General features: G+C 44.3%; 1 protein-coding gene and 1 pseudogene across 4 annotated transcripts in view; one reads left to right on the top strand and one right to left on the bottom strand.

Moving 5' to 3' along the window:
* Positions 1-12,340, bottom strand: part of CNNM2 (cyclin and CBS domain divalent metal cation transport mediator 2) — a 96,861-nt gene extending 84,521 nt beyond the window's left edge. Inside the window, exon 1 of one of the 3 annotated variants that reach the window (XR_014796789.1) lies at positions 10,026-12,340. Coding sequence is in view for 2 of the 3 variants with exons in the window: in XM_084903838.1 (XP_084759964.1) it covers positions 10,026-11,649 (1,624 nt within the window). In the remaining variant the exon portion in view is untranslated. The remainder of the gene's footprint in view (positions 1-10,025) is intronic. The other 2 variants (XM_084903838.1, XM_084903839.1) reach the window with 2 other exon arrangements.
* LOC311632659 (ATP synthase subunit gamma, mitochondrial-like) lies at positions 1,052-5,652 on the top strand (annotated as a pseudogene). The gene is made up of 2 exons: positions 1,052-1,111; positions 4,507-5,652. The product of its transcript is annotated as an ATP synthase subunit gamma, mitochondrial-like (transcript).
* Positions 12,341-19,127: the final 6,787 nt, after the last annotated feature.

Genomic DNA, 19,127 nt, shown 5'->3' with positions numbered 1-19,127 from the left:
CACACACATGTGCGCACACACGCATTTTAATGGGCTTTAAAAATGCTATTCCTATTTTATCCTAAACTCTAGGAATCTTTCTTACTTTTTAAAATATATTCTGATTGATTTAAGAGAGGAAGGGAGAGGGAGAGAAAGAAATATCAACAATGAGAATCATTGATCAGCTGCCTCTCACACGCCCCCTACTGGGGATCAAGCCGGCAACCAGGGTATGTGCCCTTAACCGCAATCGAACCCGGGACCTTCAATCCGCAGGCCAACTCTATCCACTAAGCCAAACCAGCTAGGGCCAGGATTCTTTCTGATGAGGGGAACAAAATGCCACAAATGACAGCATGGCTACATTATGACAAAATATTTCATATTTCCTAAGAAAGCAGGATGAATTTCATCTAAGTATAATGAATTTCATTTAAATATCTAAATCAGTGGTTCAAGTTACAAAATTTGCACTTTTTTTTTGGGGGGGGGGGGGCCCCTAGCCCCAAAGAGTCGAACCAAGGCCCGAGCAGCTGAAGCCAGTACCGAAGGCAAAGCCTAATCCCAAGAGCCAAACCCAGGCCCGAAAGGCTAAAGCCAATCCCAGGGGTGGAGCCTAGCACAAAGAACGGAACCCAGACCCCGAATAGCTGAAGCCAGTGCCGAAGGGCAGAGCCTAGGCCCAAAGAGCCACCCCCAGACCCAAACAGCCGAAGCCCAGACCATGCAAAATAATCTGTATAAATTTCCCCATATTGCTACATGGCCTTCAAAATTATCATTAAATGGTTGAAATTAGCTGGCATTTATGATTTTCTTAACTCTTGCCCTCTGTGCTCTGCCTTGAAGTGTTAGATATTTCTTCCCAATTTTTCACGATATTGGATGTTGTATACATGCAACATGAAAAGCCAGCACAGCTCTTATCTTCCCTTGAATTATATCCCTGAATTAAGATTTCCGGGGAGGGAGGGGTAGTACTAAACCAAAGGATTAATTTTTAATGACTCCTGGTTGCCTTCCAAAAGTATTACCAATTTACATTGCTATAAGCAATAAAAAACTTGCTATGTTAGACATTACCATTTTTGGTGCTTTTGATGTAATCAGTGTTAGAAGATGTTATCAGGTAATTTGAGATCTTCCTTTAGTCTTCAAATTTTGGTTATTCAAGGGCATGAGCTTGCTTTATTTCTCTTAAACTTTGTTGTCATTTTCAGTCACTTACAGTTAAGAAGAATGAAGGATTTTTTTAAAACTCAGTATTCTTACTCTAAAGTGGGTAGAGCATATAGTCAATTGTTCTGTTTTCCTTAAATATATATATACTTGTGGTCATCTTGTCAAGTAACAGCAACTGCTAAAAAAGAAACAGAGCCTAAATTTCAATCACAATATTAGTAAAATCTTTTAACCATAGCCACTTTTGAGATTTCAACAATCATAACAACTATGAGCACACAGGGCCAAGGTATCCCTCTTAATTAGCAATCTCTGGAGAAAGACCAAGAACAATGAAGAGCCTACAGAATTATCATGACAAAAATAATGGTTAACTGAGCACTGGTGCCAGGTACTATTAGAAGCATTTTTACATCCATCATCCCATTAATTCAAACTAAGTAGCCTATAAGTTAGAAAATGTCCCACTTTACTATGGAAAAAAACTGAGGCTTAAAGAGGGTAAGTTACTTATCCAAAGTAGATCCAGGAAGGTCACATTTTTTTTTTAATATACTTTTGTTGACTTTCGAGAAAGGAAGGGAGAGGGAAAGAGAGAGAAACATCAATGATGAGAATCATTGACTGGCCACCTCCTGTAAGTCCCCCTCTGGGAATCCAGCCCACAACCCAGGTACAGGAATTGAATCGTGACCTCCCTGCTCATAGGTCGATGCTCGACTGCTGAGCCACACCAGCCGGGCTTCTTCTTTTTTTCTTTTCTTTTTTTTAAAAATCTACTTTATTGATTTTTTTTTTTATAGGTAGGGATGGAGAGGGAGAAGGATAAGAGAGTTAGAAACATCAATGAGAGAGAAACATTGATTCAGCTGCCTCCTACCCACTCCCTACTGGGAATGTGCCTGCAACCAAGGCACATGCCCTTGACCCGAATCGAACCTGGCACCCTTCAGTCCACAGGCTGACGCTCTATCTACTAAGTCAAACCGGTTAGGGCCAACTGTGATTCTTAATCTTTGTATTAGCAGGTGGTATCCTTCCCACAAGATGTGAATTCAAAAAGAGAAACATTCTGTTCTAAGTCTGACAGCAAGGGGGATGTAAAGTTTGAAGAAATGAGGATCTCACCAGCATTACAGCAGTGTTTACAGCACTAATGTAAAATAGGGAGAGGACTAGCTCCCCCATCATCTCCATCAGCCAACCCCACAGCCAACCAACAAACATATCATCTATAGAGGCTCTGCCTTCCAAAGCCCGCCGTCCCTATAAAATCCCTCTAAAGAGACATTCTGGAGTGGCCTCTGTGTGATGATGATAAAGAATGCTTGCTTCTATTGTCTCTCCTTTTCTGTGTTGGTAGGACTGGGGGTTCTTGTTTGCTCATTCTGAGGAAAGGAAGATAAAAAGACAAAACTAAATTAAACTGTTTTCAATCATAATTGGCCATTTCCATGTATGTAGTTTAACAAATATTCCTCATATGCCAAGCAAATCTTATAGAAGTTGAAGTTTACTATACCAATAAAATACATGCATTTAGAGGAAAGGGTGTCCTTCAGAAATATGCTACTTTATACGTAACTAAAGTAAATATCTAATTAGAGTCCAGAGGTTTGTTCTTAAATTTTTAATTTCAAAAGCAAATTGAACCATAAGATATTATATTGGCTCAATGTGTTTTTTGGGTTTTCCTGATTAATGATATTTTCAATTGTGTTTAGGTTTGCTGATACTAATTGAAATTAACCAGTCCTTCACAGTAGTTTGGAATGTTTCAGAATTTAAGTAATTCTGGGGCCCTGTATGAGAGGGTGCAGGTTAGAAAAAGCAGTACAAAGTATTTTCCTGTTTCATCCAGAGCATACTAAGTCAGAGCTGGTAATTAATTATGGTGTCCCCAGACCTAAAAGGCTATGCCCAGGCTTCTGTGATCCTATTAACACAAATAACCGCCAAAAACCAGACATGATTCTCTGGAAGAATTTAGGTTACATTATAAAAAGCTTGGGGAAAAGGGCACATAGATGCATGAATGGGACACATACTTCAAGTGCTTTGAGGAGTATGTCAATGGAAATTTTATAGACTTGCATGTGAACCAAAATTACAAGAGATAAAGAAGTTGCAGCCTATAGTCCCAAATCCAATCTTCACTACTTTCATAGAAGAAACAACCAGAAATGATTCACGATTCAAGAATATCCAAACCAAGTTAACTCAAAAGAAATATCTGACATTTAACTACCTGAGCCTTCAAGAAAGCAAGCTATTTCCTAAAATATCCTCCTAATCTGATCTCAGCAAAGTAAAAAAACTCAAAGTAAGCTAAAAATAAAACAAGCTCACACAATCAAACTTATTATCTATGTAACAAAATGCCTGTCAAAGATGTCTTGAATCCAAGATACCAAAAATACTGACATCAAAATCACAAGAAGATCAACGGCAAACCTGCATATTTGCTTTTTCAATGACACAGATCATTTCAGTGATGCAGGTACCTTCAACTTGGGGCCAGGAGGCCTTCTTGTCAGAGTTGAAAAAACTCCAATCTAGAGTCAGTTCGGGGATGTGGGTTCCAGTCCTATTGATGCTACTACTTAGGTGGGTAGCCCTAAGTAAGCCATTTAACATTCTCTCCTTCTCAGGGTCTACTTTCCTTATTTAAGAGGTTGACTAGACCAGTGGTTGGCAAACCGCTCTGTTGACTAATGAGTTTGCCAACCACTGGACTAGACTAAATGTCCATGTGGCTCAAGAGCGGCGGTTTGCCAACCACTGGACTAGACCAATGTCTCCTAAATTCACCTAATCATAAGAATTACTCTGAGGTGCCAAAACCGGTTTGGCTTAGTGGATAAAGCGTCAGCCTGTGGACTGAAAGGTCCCGGGTTCAATTCCGGTCAAGGACATGTACCTGGGTTGCGGGCACATCCCCAGTAGGGGGTGTACAAGAGGCAGCTGATCGATGATTCTCTCTCATCGATGTTTCTAACTCTCTATCCCTCTCCTTTCCTCTCTGTAAAAAATCAATAAAATATATATATATGTGTGTGTGTGTGTGTGTGTGTGTGTGTGTGTGTGTGTGTGTATATATATATATATATATATATATATATATATATATTAAAAAAAGAATTACTCTGAGGTAACTGTTAACAATCTGGATTCCAAGCCTCCTTTCCTAGAGATTCTGTAATGTTCAGGAGAAGGCCTAGGAGGCCTAGGACCTTATACTTAGTAAGTGAGGGGCCAGTACCACCATGTTTTCTTCCTGGGTGTCGTTGGAGGTCTTTGCACAGGCTATACAACCACAATGGACCCAAAAATTCAAAATAGGCAACTTGGAAAGAAATTACCAGGTGACTAAAGTCAATCAAAAACATCCAGAAAATTATAATCTATAAAAATGGCAGCAGCAGCAAAATATGCCCGAGCTGAAAGGAAGTTGAAAGCAGCTCGAATGGATGGAACACAATCTTTGGCTCTGTATGAAAGGAGAATATTAAGGTGCCTGAAGATAAGAAACAGCTCCTTATTGGTGTGTCCTCAGTCAGAGGGACTACTAAACAGATGAGAAGTGTAATTAATGGCTACGCTGTGAGCCAGGAAAGAAGATTATTGAAAGTGGTGATAAAATTAGGGGTATACGTCATAGGACTCATTCTGACCAGTTTGTGCTGACATTCAAAGAAAAGAGAAGAAAACTCCCTACTTTCAGAAATGTGTCAGTCATTGCCCTGGAATTACTAAATTCTGGGTATGAGTTTGATGAAGGGCCTATCATCTTTGATTTAAGTCTGTCATCTCCTACAAAACAGAAGAAAAGCCCATTTTTTTTAAAATACCATTTACTGCAAGTGCTGAGAGCATGAATATCCAGGATGACACTGATGCTGATGGGCTACAGAATTACCAGGAACACCAACTAACCAACTTCATCTACTGTTCTGTGAAGGAATCCACTCTGAGTGAGCAAAGTGCCAGGATGACAGCCATGGGCAATAAGAGCGAGAATGTGTCTTGACCTGATCAGCAAATTGACTTTGACTTTCAACTACACCCCCCCCCCCCACCCAGGCTGTCATCACAAAGGAGTTGATTGAAATGTCTCTGGTGCTGTAGCTCTGAATTAATGAAAATCAAGTTTCATCCTCAGACAAGCAGTAAAGGAGGAAAATTCAGCCAGTTGATTTTGTTTTTAGCTTACTGCTGTCCTGGTCAGAAGATATTATTGGTCCATTGCTTAAATTACTAAGGACAGCAAGATATTTGTAAATTATCTTACAAAAAACAACTTACAATAAGAAGAAAAAAAGTGATCTGAGTAATTCTTACCATTTGGTAAGTTTTGCCAGCACTAGACTAGGTGATCCTTGAACTACCTGTCCTTCCAACTCTGATTCTATAGTATCTGGATATTTCATAAGGATGTTCTAAAAATTAATAAACATATTAACAAATATGCCCATCTCCCAACCCCAATACCATTCATACCTTTTAAACACCCATGAAAATATTCTCCTAGATACTAGGCAAGTAGAATACTTTATTTGGTAGTGAAAACAAAGTTCTTAATATTATACTCCCAGCACATTAATATGGAAGGACTTGTGTTGTAGGAAGAGAGAATTGTACACCTAATATTCTAAGTGAAAACTATATACTGCATTCTTCCCTTGAAGAACAACATTATCTGGTGATTCCACCTGTTCCTAGCTAAGAAATAGCTAGAAAACAGTCCGGCTAAGTCCCTAGCAGCTAAAAAACTGCTCAGTAATACTGGAATGCAACTGTTTCAAAGCTAAAAGTAAAAAAACAAAAGAACAATAACTGGTTACTAATGCTTCAAATTCAACAGTGTCAACAACTAGGTGGCTAAGAGCCCCCAATATGTTAGGAAGGTTTTATCAGGTAAATCAAAGCCTGTAGAATGCTTTCCGCACACAAAGGTAGCAATCTTTAATTTAGCCCTTCCTTCCGCTACACCATAGACCACTCCTCTAAAATTCCCATAATCTTCTAGTGGGATTTACTTGTATTGTCTTATTTAAATGTATAAGTAACAAAATAACAAAAAGAAAAAGAGAGAGAGCCTGATTGCATGGAATGCAGAGGGGCAGAGCTGCAAAGGATGTTCATGGGTGAGCAACTATCACATAGGTGGCTACAAAAAGTGTCAATAAAATCAAGATTAAAACACAAAACGGAGTTTAAATCACTCTTGCCACACAAACAGATAAAGAAATAAGAGTAAAACATTACCACATACTTGAGCTATTAGGAAAACAGTGCAGAGTAGCTCCCTTAAAGCACTACATACTGGTACACTAGGTTAGTATCAACCATGTTCCAAACGAATCTTGATGCTTGACTTGGAAATACTAATTAGTTACTAATTTGGCACACAGGCCAAAAAGTGATTTGCTTTAATGGCAAAAGTGGGGACACCAACTACTTTGTACAACATCACAGAAGCATTGAATTTAAAGTCAGACATATGCATAAGTACATTTCTCGGTCTGTCACCCAGCAGGCTCTGAGGCAATGTTTTGACCAAACCTTACACTCAATTAAAATAGAAATGTAAAATCAGGATCCAGGGGGCCAGCATACTAGTGTGGTTAAGAGCACAAGGTTGCCTGTCACACAGACCTGAGTTAAAATCCCAAATCAACAAATTACCGTGTGACCTTGAACAAGTCACTTAAACTAAACCTCGACTTCCTCGTTTGTAAACGGAGAGAATGCTTCCCCACTGTTATTACAAGACTTAAACAAGGGGATTCATGTAAACTAGCATTCAGCCTTATAGCTGGCACAGAGGAAATGAGCAATAATAATAAGGTAGCTGTAAAATTAGCATGATTACTGTCTTTCAACCTCAAGTAAAGCTGAGTTTCCTGGCAGCCAGACAAAAGTTCTAATCATTTGAAAAAAGACATTCCCGTATACTCATAAAAAGGTAGTTTTTCATTTCTTTCACATTACAGGAACTTCCCCCCTCCTTAGTAAAGAATACTTCAGACTAATAACCTACAACTATACACAGGAAAGGCTTCAATGCAGACATTCTTCAATAGGAAGGACAATTTTCATGATCTAACCAGTTTCGGGGAGTTAACAGTTGGTACTGTTAGGAGAAAGAGAGAAAGAGAAGCATAAGAAGTCCAACCCACAGGCCACTCTGTTCAATAGAGAAAAACAACGGTTGACTATTTGCATTGTTTCGTAATTGAGTTAGAAAATAAAGAAGAAAGCAATCAGGTGAAATATTTTAACTCACACACAGCTATTAGTAAGGCTAAAGTGACCAAACTCATGAAAAAATATCAAGAGCCTGGTTGGGGTTGCTCAGTAATTGAGCATCAACCCATGGAACCAAGAGGTCAACGATTCAATTCCTGATTTGGACACATGCCCAGGATGAAGACAACCCACTAGGGGATGTGCAAAAGGCAAGAGGATGTTTCTCTCTCATGGACGTTTCTGTCTCTATCTCTCTCCCTTCCTCTGGCTCTGAAAATCAATAAAAACATATTTTTTAAAAAAGATCAAAAAAAGGTGAAAAATCAGTTATTCCCAGAGTTTAAGTAACACCTGCCCATTCTACCCTTTTAAGGTCATGGCTCAAATTTCTCAAGTGCAACTTTTTCCATTCTCCCAAACATGCCTCTAGCTTGAATGTACCTTTAACTTGTACTGTCTCCTTGACTAAATACATTACTCTGGCTAAGGGCAAAAATAAAATCTTGTGCATTATTATTTTTTTAAAATTCAAGAGAAAATATAACTACTTCAATTACTTAATATGTTTCAAAAATACTGAGAGGTCATTTGGGGGGTGGGGGGTGGGGTGGAGATGGGGGGAGAGAGGAGTTCCTCATGAAAATAAATCAGTCAGAAAACCTGTTCAAGGACAGCCAAAACCAAATTTCAACAAAAATGCAATTTTGAAATTTTGAGTTAGGAGCAGGCTTTAATGAGTTGTGAGGTACAGAACTAGATTTCAAAGAAAAAAGATACATAAGCGAATTAAAGGCTTCTGCAGGGAGTACACACGGCTATCACCCCATCAGATGTGCAAAAACTCAATAAAAAACACACACAGAGAATAAGTTCTCTGTCTCAATATTGGGAAATCTAACAACAGAAAGAAAATCAAGTATTTCACAGGCATTTTCGAGCATTTAAAGATATCCTCCTGTATTACAGATATTACTACAAAATGAAAGAAGAGACTGGTTAGATGGTCTAATTAACAACTCGGCAGAGAAAGAATATTGCCATGGCCAAAAGAAGCTCTGTCACCTAGAGATAATGGACAGTTTCTTTTGACTGTTTAAGAACCCAGAAGAATCTCCTCCTGCTTTTAAATGCAAATTACCAATCTCAGAAGCACATTCTGCTCTATTCCTTTATCTGAAAATTACTGCAATGTGGTCCTCTTCCAGAGAGGACCCCATTCAGGCAGGAAAATGGAATTAGGACAACCACACACTCAGTAAGTGTGCTGAGATCGTCGTCACATACAGTGAGCTGTCCCCCTGACACGTGGTCTTTTTCAGTGGAGAGACCAATATCTGTGATCAAAATTCTATTTGAAGAAGGAAAACTTAGTTTTGAGGATTATCATGTTTACAAAGTTTATATAGACATTTTAATATGTGCATATGCAATTTAAAAACTCAACATAACATCCCTTGGTTTTCAAATAACGACACAAGCTATTTAATGGAAACTTCTTAAAGGCAGAAGTTCAGTAATAATGGTATGACTTGCTATTTAATTGTACATTATATGGTAAAACAAACAAACAAGTAAAAGACCACGATGCAAGAAAAGAGAGCACCTCAGACCCCGCACTTCCCTTCCCTGTTAAAACTCCCCGGAACAGTGGCTGCTGACTTGGAGGCATACTGCAATTTAACGTACCGGGTGGTCAAGGTTAAAAGGAACACGTTTACACCGGAAAAACTCAAGGAACAAATAAGCCATAATAAAGGGATTCATCCCATTGTTAAAGGCTATCGTTTTCTGCCAAAACCACACTTGATTTGGGAAATTTTATTCGGTGTCAGGTAAATATAAACAAAGAGTGAAGAATGCTAGACAAGTTATAGCCTCATAAAAGGTTAACTTACCTCTAGTCTTTCCAAGTTATATATTAATAAAGAACTTTAGTGTTTTAAAAAACCTCTTTTCTAGTTAAGGCAAGTCACATCCAAATGAGTGAATTTTTGTGTGTGTGTGTGAGACACCGGTTTATCCCACCCCCTAGCATCAAAGGCAGACCTCAATCTTCCTTCCCCCACGGGTCACCCGGCAACCAGGCACAGAAGCTATTGAAAATGCAACTTCCAATCTCTGAAACGTCAGTGAATGTTCAAGGAGGAGGAAAAGGATTGCATTGAGTTTAGAAAAGCTATTTAAGTGTTTTTACCAAATGCCTGCGATTAGTACATGTCAACCTAATGGCAGAGCATGACATTAGCCGCCCCCTCCTTTCGCCTACCCACTCAGAACCATGGCAATGAATGCAGCAGAGCACTGAAGACCAGAGAGCCGGAGGAGTATCATGCACAGAAAATAGGAAGCCTGCGTTGTTGTTTTTTAATATGGGGGGGGGGGGGGAGCAAGGGATGGCAGTCTTGTGCTTTGAAAGAACCTAGAAGCGCTTCCTAGTTCAACCCATCCCCCAATCCATGCCACCCTTTCAACTTTTGTCATTCAGAGAGAGGAGAAATTCCGGTCAACTCGCCTTGGGGGGTTGGTCTGAGGGTTGAGGACTCAAGCAGGGAGGGAGAGGGTGGAGAGAGAGAAAGAGCAAGCCAAGGAAAGATACCAAAATCTCCCACCTTTCTTAAATTCCTCCAGCATAGCGTCCAACTTGGTGTCATTGAAAACAAAGTGCAAGGGGTGGTTATAAAACTTAGTGATGGTTTTCAGGGGAGTACAGTCATCCGGATCCACGAAGGCCAAGTCTTTCACGAACAGCAGGTCCACGATGTTGGAGCGCTCCCCCTCGAACACCGGGATGCGCGTGTAGCCGCTCTCCATGATCTCCGACATGGTGTTGAAGTCCAGGATGGCTTCGCCGGTGATCATGAAGCAGTCCCGGAGGGGGGTCATCACGTCCTCCACCGTCTTGGTGCGCAGCTCCAGCGCCCCTTGGATGATGTTCAGCTCCTCCTTGACGAGGTCGTTGTAGGGGTCCGTGACCCGCAGCATCTCCAGCAGCTTCTCCCGGTTGTAGACGGTGCCTATCTCCTGGCCCAGGACGCAGTCCAGCAGCTTGCTGACCGGGTAAGAAGCGGGGAAGGTCATCATCATGAAAAACTTGGTGAGGAAGATGGTGTTGGCGCCCACGGCCAGGCCGTGGCGGGAGCAGATGGCCTGGGGCACGATCTCGCCGAAGATGACGATGCCGATGGTGGAGACCACCACGGCCACCAGGCCGGAGCCGGCGATGTCGTCCAGCAGGATGGTGAGCGTGGTGTTGACCAGCACGTTGCCCAGCAGCAGCGAGCACAGCAGGTAGTTGCCCTGCCGGCGCACGGGCTCGATGCGCTTGGCGTAGTTCTTCTCCTTCTCGGTGCCGCAGTTCTGCACGATGCGCAGCTCCATGGGGTCCAGGGCCATGAGCCCCAGGTTGAGGCCGCTGAACATGCCCGACAGGCACAGGAGCAACGAAATGAAGATCACCTGCAGCCAGAAGGGCAGCAGGAACTTCTTCTCCTCGCCCACGATCATCTTGGTGTCCTCGCCGTCGTGGTAGATCCAGGTGGTCTCGGCCCACGGGGGCGGCGGCAGCCCGGCCACCCCGGAGCCGCCTTTGCCCCCGACGGTGCCCCCCGCGGACCCCGGGCCGCCGCCGGTGCCCAGGGCCGGCGTGGACAGCGACGTGCACAGGTAATAGGACTTGCTCTTCTCCATCTTCCGCAGCGGCTTTATCTCTATCTCGATGATGCCCGAGGTCCGGCGGTTGAGGATGATGTGGGGCAGGATGATGATATCGGACGTGCGGATGCCGCAGCGCTGGGGGCCGCTGTCCGGCTCGGGCGGCGCGGGGCCCCCCAGCCCGCGCTCGCCGGGGCCGTGGCGCCGCCGCTCGTGCTCGGTGAAGGCGATGCGGGACCACGTCTCGTTGTTGATGTTCTGCCCGTACACCCGCAGCTTGACCCGAGTCCGCTCGCTCACCCGCAGCGCCCCCCCTTCCATGAACGACACGTCGTTCGTGTCCTCCAGCCGCAACCCGATGATCACCGTCTCCTCGCTCTCGCCCGCCGCCGCGCAGCCGCCCGCGCCGCAGCAGCAGCTCAGCAGCAGCAGCGGCAGCAGCCGTTCGACCGCCGCCTGCAGGACCCCCCGGCCGCGGGCGCTGAGGCTGCGGCGCGCCGCCATCTTCCTAGTGGGCAGTGCGGCGACTGCCTGCCCGCCCGCCATCTTTACTCCGGGTTCACAAGCGCCACAGCCAATCATAGGGTGGCTGCTGTAGCTGCGGCTTCATCCTTCCCACCCGGCGGCGGCGCGAGTGCAGGCGCCGGCCCCTGAACGAGACTGCAATGGAGCGTCTGCACCCGGCGCTCGGCAGCGCGCCTCCCTGACTGACACTGACCCGGCGCGGGCCGGCTGAGGGACCTGGAGGCTCGCGGGCGCGGGAGGGGGGAGAGAGGGAGGAGACAGCGCCAGGCGCTCCCACGAGAGGCAGGCTGGCCAGCCAATCAGGAGCGGGCGCCCGCCCTCCCAGCCAGGGGGCTGGAATGGGGGCGTGGCCTAGAGCCGAGCCGCGGGCCAATGGCGAGGCGAGGGCGGGGAGGTGAGGGCCGCGGTCCTCCTCAGCACGCCAAGTTTCCTACCGAAAGGCGCGTGACTCTTGTGTATGTGCGAGGGGAGGAGGCGTGGCCAGCCGGCCCCGAGAACCAGTCACAGGAGAGAGCTGAATGAGAGGGGCGGGGCCCCCCGTCCGACTGCCAATGAAAAGGGGCGGTCCGCGGGCTCGCAGTTCCCCGGGGAGCCTCAGTAGTAGAACCCGGCATTTGGTTTAACTCGATCGGACTCAAGTCGGGAGGCGCGAGGCGGCTGATTACTCACTCGCTGCACCGGGTGAGAGCGCCCCAGTGTTGGGTGCCGGTGAAGAGAGGGCTGCGCCTTCCCGCCCCGGCAGCACACTAGGCACGGCTTCAAAGGCGCGTTAGCCTAGATTAGAATGAAGCCGGGGCGCCGGCCGCGTCCCCCTCCTCTAGTCTTGCACGCCCGCTCCATCCGAGACTGGCGACAGCCGGGCGGCCCGGCCTCGGGCTGACCAGCTCTCCTGGAGCCTTTCGCGTCTCCCCTAAAGGACGCGCGCTCTCTGCAGCTCGCGGTCAGGTGCCGCCACCTGCCGGCCGTCTGGGTGCTCTGCAGCGCTTTCCCTTGTGTGCCCCAAACCCCCGGAGGGTGTGCAACGCGTGGGATTAGAATTGAGTAATTTCCCCATCTTCCAAATAATCTACTGATAGTCTTGCTGAAAGTATATATTCCATGAACCCCCTCGCACATTTACTGAAAGGACAGGACAGGGGAGTCTATTTCCAACAGGCACCAGGCAAGTCTGGGAAATTGGAGAGAGTAAACACATGAAGGTTCTATTTTATGTTGTTTTTGAAATTGACTTTAAAGGAGGAGGAGGAGGAGGAGGGAGAGAGAGGTGAGAGAGAGAGGGGGGAGAGAGAGAGAGAGAGAGATGCGGGGGGACCAAACATGAAACCAGAGCATGTGCCCTGAGGGAACTGGGCCACACCTGCCAGGACTAAAGGCACATTCTTAATCGCACAGACCTCATCGCACTAGGTTCAGCATCCCTCAGCAGAAAAAAATCCTGAAGACCTAGCTCCCTGGGATTCCCCAGCCCACAGTGTCTGGGGGAGATATGGTAGCAGAATTGACAATTGATCTTTTTTCTTGCAACTTTAACATCTAAAAGATAATTGTTTCCTTTTTTTATTCTGCAAGCATATTTTCTTCCCTTGCAAACCAGTCAAACATTTTACCGATATCTGGGAGGGATGATGCAGTGGCCTTCTAACTGGCCTCTCCTCTTCTCCACCTGCCCCCTTACCTTCTCAATCCAGCATTCAGTGGTCTCCTTAAATCCGATACTGTTTGCTCCCTTGTTTGAAATTCTCCTCTGGACTTCCCATCTCCTATGACTAAAAGCCACAGTACCTACGTTTTCTGACAAGGCTCTAAGGGTCTGCTGCCTCCTTTCACTCCTCTGGCCTTATCACCTGCTGCCCCAGCCCGATCCTCCTGGCAGGTTCTCGTTCTCGCTGGGATGCTCCCCTGGGAGCCTGTGCACGTGCTCTTGTTTCCTGTGCCTGGGCCTCTCTTCCCTCAGATGTCACCATAGCCCCTCGTTCACCTCCTTTAAGAGTACACAAAGGCCACTTTTACTTTTTTTTAGAGAATATGTTTGTTTTTGTATATTTTGAGAGAGAGAGAGAAGCATCGATGTGAGAGAGAAACACCTATCGGTTGCCTCCCATACATGCCCCAACATGGGATCCAACCCTCAACCTGGGTATGTGCCCTGACCAGGAATCGAACCTGAGACCCTTCGGTGCATGGGATGATGCTCCAACCAACCACACCAGCCAGGGCCAAAGGCCACTTTTTTTTTTTTTTTTAACTTGTAAACAAACACTCCCTATACGACATCTCTGATTTGTTTTCCTTAATTTAGTTTATTGTGTCTTCTTCCACTAGAACTTGAGCTTCCTGAGGGCAAGGATTTTGTCTGTTTTGCTCACTGTCATATTATCAGGACCTATGACAATGGTAGATGTTCAAAACAATAGATTGTTAAAGAAGTGAAAGAGCCTGGCTAGTTTGGCTCAGCTGGTTGAGTATAGTCCCATGCACCAGGAGGACACGGGTTCGATATCCGGTCAGGGCACACGCCAGGGTTGCTGACTCCATCCACAATAGGGGTTCGTGCAGGAGGCAACCGATGGATGTTTCTATCTCTCCTTCTTACTTCCTTTCTCTGAAATAAATTTTAAAACCATTTAATTTTGCCGAAACCGGTTTGGCTCAGTGGATAGAGCGTCGGTCTGCAGACTGAAAGGTCCCAGGTTTGATTCCGGTCAAGGGCATGTACATTGGTTGCGGGCACATCCCCAGTAGGGGGTGTACAAGAGGCAGCTGATCGATGATTCTCTCTCATCGATATTTCTGGCTCTGTCCCTCTCTCTTCCTCTCTGTAAAAAAAATCAATAAAATATATATTTTTAAAATTTTTTATTTTATTTTTTTGTCAATCCTCACCCAAAGATATTTTTCCCATTGATTTTTAGAGAGAGTGGAAAGGAGGAGAGAGGGGGAAAGAGAGAGAAATATTGATATGGGAGAAACACTTCCATTGGTTGCCTCCCAACAGTAACTAGGGATCGAACCTGCAACCCAGGTGCATGCCCTTGACCAGAAATCAAACCCACAACCTTTTGGTACACGGGCCAATGCCCTAACCACTGAATACACCAGACAGGGCAAAAAAAAAAAAAATTTTTTTAAAGAAATAAAATAATATTTATCCTGATTATTTCAAGTAATGTCCCAATTCTAGCTTTTAGACCTTCAACTTCTGGTGCTGCTTCCCTACCCCTAATTCTCATACTTCTATATTGAAAAATAAGTTCATATTTCTAAAACATGGATTCAGAGCCCAGCTGGCTTGGATCAGTAGTTGCATGCCAACACATGAACAGGAGGCTACAGTTCAATTCCCATTTAGAGCACATGCCTGGATTGCGGGCTCAATCCCCGGTAGGGGGCATGTAGGAAGCAGCCCATCAATGATTCTCTCTCATCATTGATGTCTCTATCTCTTTCTCCCTCGCCCTTACTCTCTGAAATCAATAAAAATATTTTTTTAAATGGATTCACAGACTTGGCATGCATTTTTTAAAATAGCATTATTGAAGATTAGAAGGGGGAAATAAAGCTTTTTAGGAATATCTGACAAAGGTTAAGGATAGATATGTTCCTTCTAAGTCAGCTGATTAAAAATGAAACTTTTAACTTCATAAAAAGTGTGAGTACAAGTGTGTTTAAGGGAGCTGAGAGGGAAGACGATTAAAAGCTTTCAAATGCTGAATGCACACTTTTGGGATGAGTGTGGAGAACAGGGTGGGGGAGAGTTGGCCAAACATACAGACATTTCCTGTGCATTTCAGAGAAGCCTAGAATGGTCAGGAAAGTGTGGCATTCAGCAATTTAGAAGCAAGTTAGAAGTTCAGGACATTTTACAATATAACATAAACCAAACTCAAGCTCATAGGGGATTGCTGAGTAACGTTTATACCGGGTAGGGGGATCATATTGGTCATGTACAGCCAAGTAATTTTTCCTTCGCAAAGGGGATCTTCCCTCGGGTTTGGAGGATTTTTAGTGGCAGAGTTACCCTTTCTTTAGTGAGGGGCTGCTGGTGCAGGCTTACGGTGACTTCCGGAGGCTTCCAATCTGTCCATCTGGATGAATGGAGGACAAGGGCAACGTTTTCTTCTAGGGATCACTTTTTCAATCTGGAAGAAAAAACACAATAAAACCCTGAATTCTGCCAAAATCGGTTTGGCTCAGTGGATAGAGCATTGGCCTGTGGACTGAAAGGTCCCAGGTTCGATTCCGGTCAAGGGCATGTACCTAGGTTGCGGGCACATCCCCAGTAGGGGGTGTGCAAAAGGCAGCTGATCGATGTTTCTCTCTCATTGATGTTTCTAACTCTATCCCTTTCCCTTCCTCTCTGTAAAAAAATCAATAAAATGTATTTTAAAACAAACAAACAAAAAAAACACACACACACACCTGAATTCTGAGCATATTTCACCTCCAAAAAACTTATAGGAGGTCCAAGATTGCTAAATGGTTGCTGCAAATATCTAATCACAGGTAGGTTCTGACTTTGACCCTAAGCAAGTCATGTAGGTAAAGCCAAAACCTCCTAGCAAACACCTTCCCTAGCATTCTCTCTAGTTCTCTCTTCCCTGACTCTCACTTGCCAGAATCCTTCACTAGATACTAAAGGGAAGAGAGGCTGTTTAATTTCCTCATCTGCATGGATAAGCTCCCATGTCCACAGTAGGGATCTTGGGAAGGCATGGCATCAGACCTAAAAGTCTTTTAATTGTAGTTCCATCCCAGAGCTTTAAGTTATGATTAGGATTCCAGTCATAAAATGCCAGTTTCCCAATACCACCTGACTTCATTTCCCTGGTCTTTTTTCTACATCCTCTGAAGCAAGCAAAAATTCTACTCCAATAAGTAAAGCCGAAACCGGTTTGGCTCAGTGGATAGAGTGTTGGCCTGTGGACTGAAGGGTCCTGGGTTCGATTTAGGTCAAGCGCATGTACCTTGGTTGCGGGCACATCCCCAGTGGGGGAATGTGTAGGAGGCAGCTGATCAATGTTTCTCTCCCTTCCTCTCTGTAAAAAATCAATAAAATATATATATATATATATATATATATATATATTTTAAATATATTTTATTGATTTTATACAGAGAGGAAGGGAGAGAGATAGAGAGCTTGAAACATCGATGAGAGAGAGTCATCGATCAGCTGCCTCTTGCACACCCCCTACTGGGGATATGCCCACAACCAAGGTACATGCCCTTGACCGGAATCGAACCCGGGACCCTTCAGTCCCCAAGCCGACGCTCTATCCATTGAGCCAAACCGGTCCCGGCAAAATATATATTTTTTTTAAAAAAAGAAGTCAAACTCCCCATGTATAAATAAACAGTATGTCAACTTCAGTGGAAAAAATTCTATTTTTAGTTCCTCTAAGACAGTGGTTGGCAAACTGCGGCTCGCGAGCCACATGTGGCTTGCGAGCTGCGATTTGCCACTCTGATGACTAATGAGTTTGCTGACCACTGACCTAGACTCTCCATTCCAATAATTACAGGCTGTTGTTGTTCCTTGTGAATCAGAGGTTACCCCAAAATGTACCTGTAAGGAGATTAGGAAACGTACTAAATAACTCCATATTACAGGATAAAAGAGCAGATGTCTTAAAAAAGAAGTACAAATAAAGTGGAGGAATTGAAAGTTTTATGGTTTTTGAGTTGGTCCTTGACAAATATGCAGATGTAAGAGCTATTCCAAGAAGGGTATCTTAGTCTGTGTGAGTTGCCATAACAACATATCATAGGCTAGGTGACTTAAACAACAGAAATGTACCTTCTCACAGTTCTGGAGGCCAGAAGTCCCAGATCAAGGTCCTGCAGGGTCTGTTTGTAGTGAGAGCTCTCTTCCCGGCTCACAGACATGGCCTTTCCTCTGAATGTGAGTGTGGAGAGTATCAAAGCTCTATGGAATCTCTTCTTATAAAAACACTAATCCTATTGGATCAGGCTCCACCCTTCCGACCTCATTTGACCTTCATTACTTTCTTAGAGGCCCTATCCCCAACTACAGTCACACAGGGGCTAGGACGTCAGCATATGAATGGAGAGGGGGACAGAAATACTCAACCCATGACAAAGGGATTGGAGAGAAGAAAGGGGAAAAGGCATTCTTATGAAAAGAAGGGTGAGGGTGGAAAGTGAGCAGCATTTTTGGAATACCATGTGGTTGAACTTGGTCCTATATATTCCCTGAAGAAGAATAGCAAGAATAATGTTGGAAAGTTGGTTGGTGTTGGTATGTGGAGGTGTGAATGCCAAATTTAGGAGTTTAAATCTCATTCTGTAGGCACTAAGGAACTATAAGATTTCTAAGTAGAAGAGCTCAAGTAGAGGAAGATTATCTGACAGACACCAGTGCAGTGTGCTGGAGTCCTGCCATTTAGGGATTTGGGAAACTCCTGCCATGGTTTACAAAGCACTTTCTCATATATTATCTTAGACTGGCCTTCACAATTAGGACTAAAGGATACACCACTTCCAAAACACATGTAGGACAAAGAAACAGAGATAACTCTCCTGCCAAAGAAAACCAAGAGGGGATATCATACCCTATGTCCAGGAAGTCCACACCTGAATCATAGCTACTAACACTGGTCTGTACAGAAATCATGAATCTTAGATCGAACATAGGTTTCTCAGAATCCTAATCATAGGTCAGACTTCCTGATATATTCTTAAAATTAAAAAAAAAATTCTGAGATATAATAAACATACATAAAAGTGCATAAAACATGTATATACTAGTATATAAAAGCCCAAACAACCCACTGATCAGCCTACTGGCTGACTGGCCAGAAACTATGATGCACAATGACCACCAGGGGGCAGACATTCAACACAGGAGCTGCTGAGCTGCGGTTACTTAGCAGCTGAGGTTCTGAGGTTACACACCCAGAACCAGAGAGGTGGGAGCCCGATTCCAGGGTGCTCTCACAATCCAGGACCCCTCAGGGGACGTCAGAGAGCTGGTTTCGGTCCAATTCCCACAGGCCAGGACGAGGGACCCTACCAATGCACGAATCCATGCACCAGGCCTCTGGTGTATATAATTTAAAAAAAACCTCACCATATAATTTATCACCTAAAACAGAGCCCCTTTGAGAGTGAAAAAAGTGTACTATTAATAACTAACCTACTTTATGGCTTAAACTGGGACAGTCCCAGGCAAAAATTAAGTTCGCTTTATAATAATTTACGATAAAGGAATCACCTCCTAGTTGAGCAAACCCCTATTTATCCCTTTCAGATCACACCCCTCTCCTCCACCTTAGATATAACCACTATTCTTACTGTTATACTACTTCCCTTTTTATTTCTATATTTTTTAAAATTTAGGAATTCCCTGAAGAAGAGCAAGGCAGCCTTCGCTGGTTTGGCTCAGTGGATAGAGCATCCCAGTTTCAATTCCCTTGGTTGCTCCTCCCCAGCCCAGGCACTGGTTGGGGCATGTGCAGTAAATAACCAATTAATGTGTTTCTCTCACATTGATGTTTCTGTCTTTCCATCTTTTC

Source organism: Pipistrellus hanaki, assembly GCF_964339955.1.
Source record: "Pipistrellus hanaki genome assembly, chromosome: 14".
Lineage (NCBI taxonomy): Eukaryota > Metazoa > Chordata > Mammalia > Chiroptera > Vespertilionidae > Pipistrellus > Pipistrellus hanaki.
The sequence above is the reverse complement of the archived record's forward strand: the minus strand, read 5'-3'. Positions and strand labels throughout refer to the sequence as shown.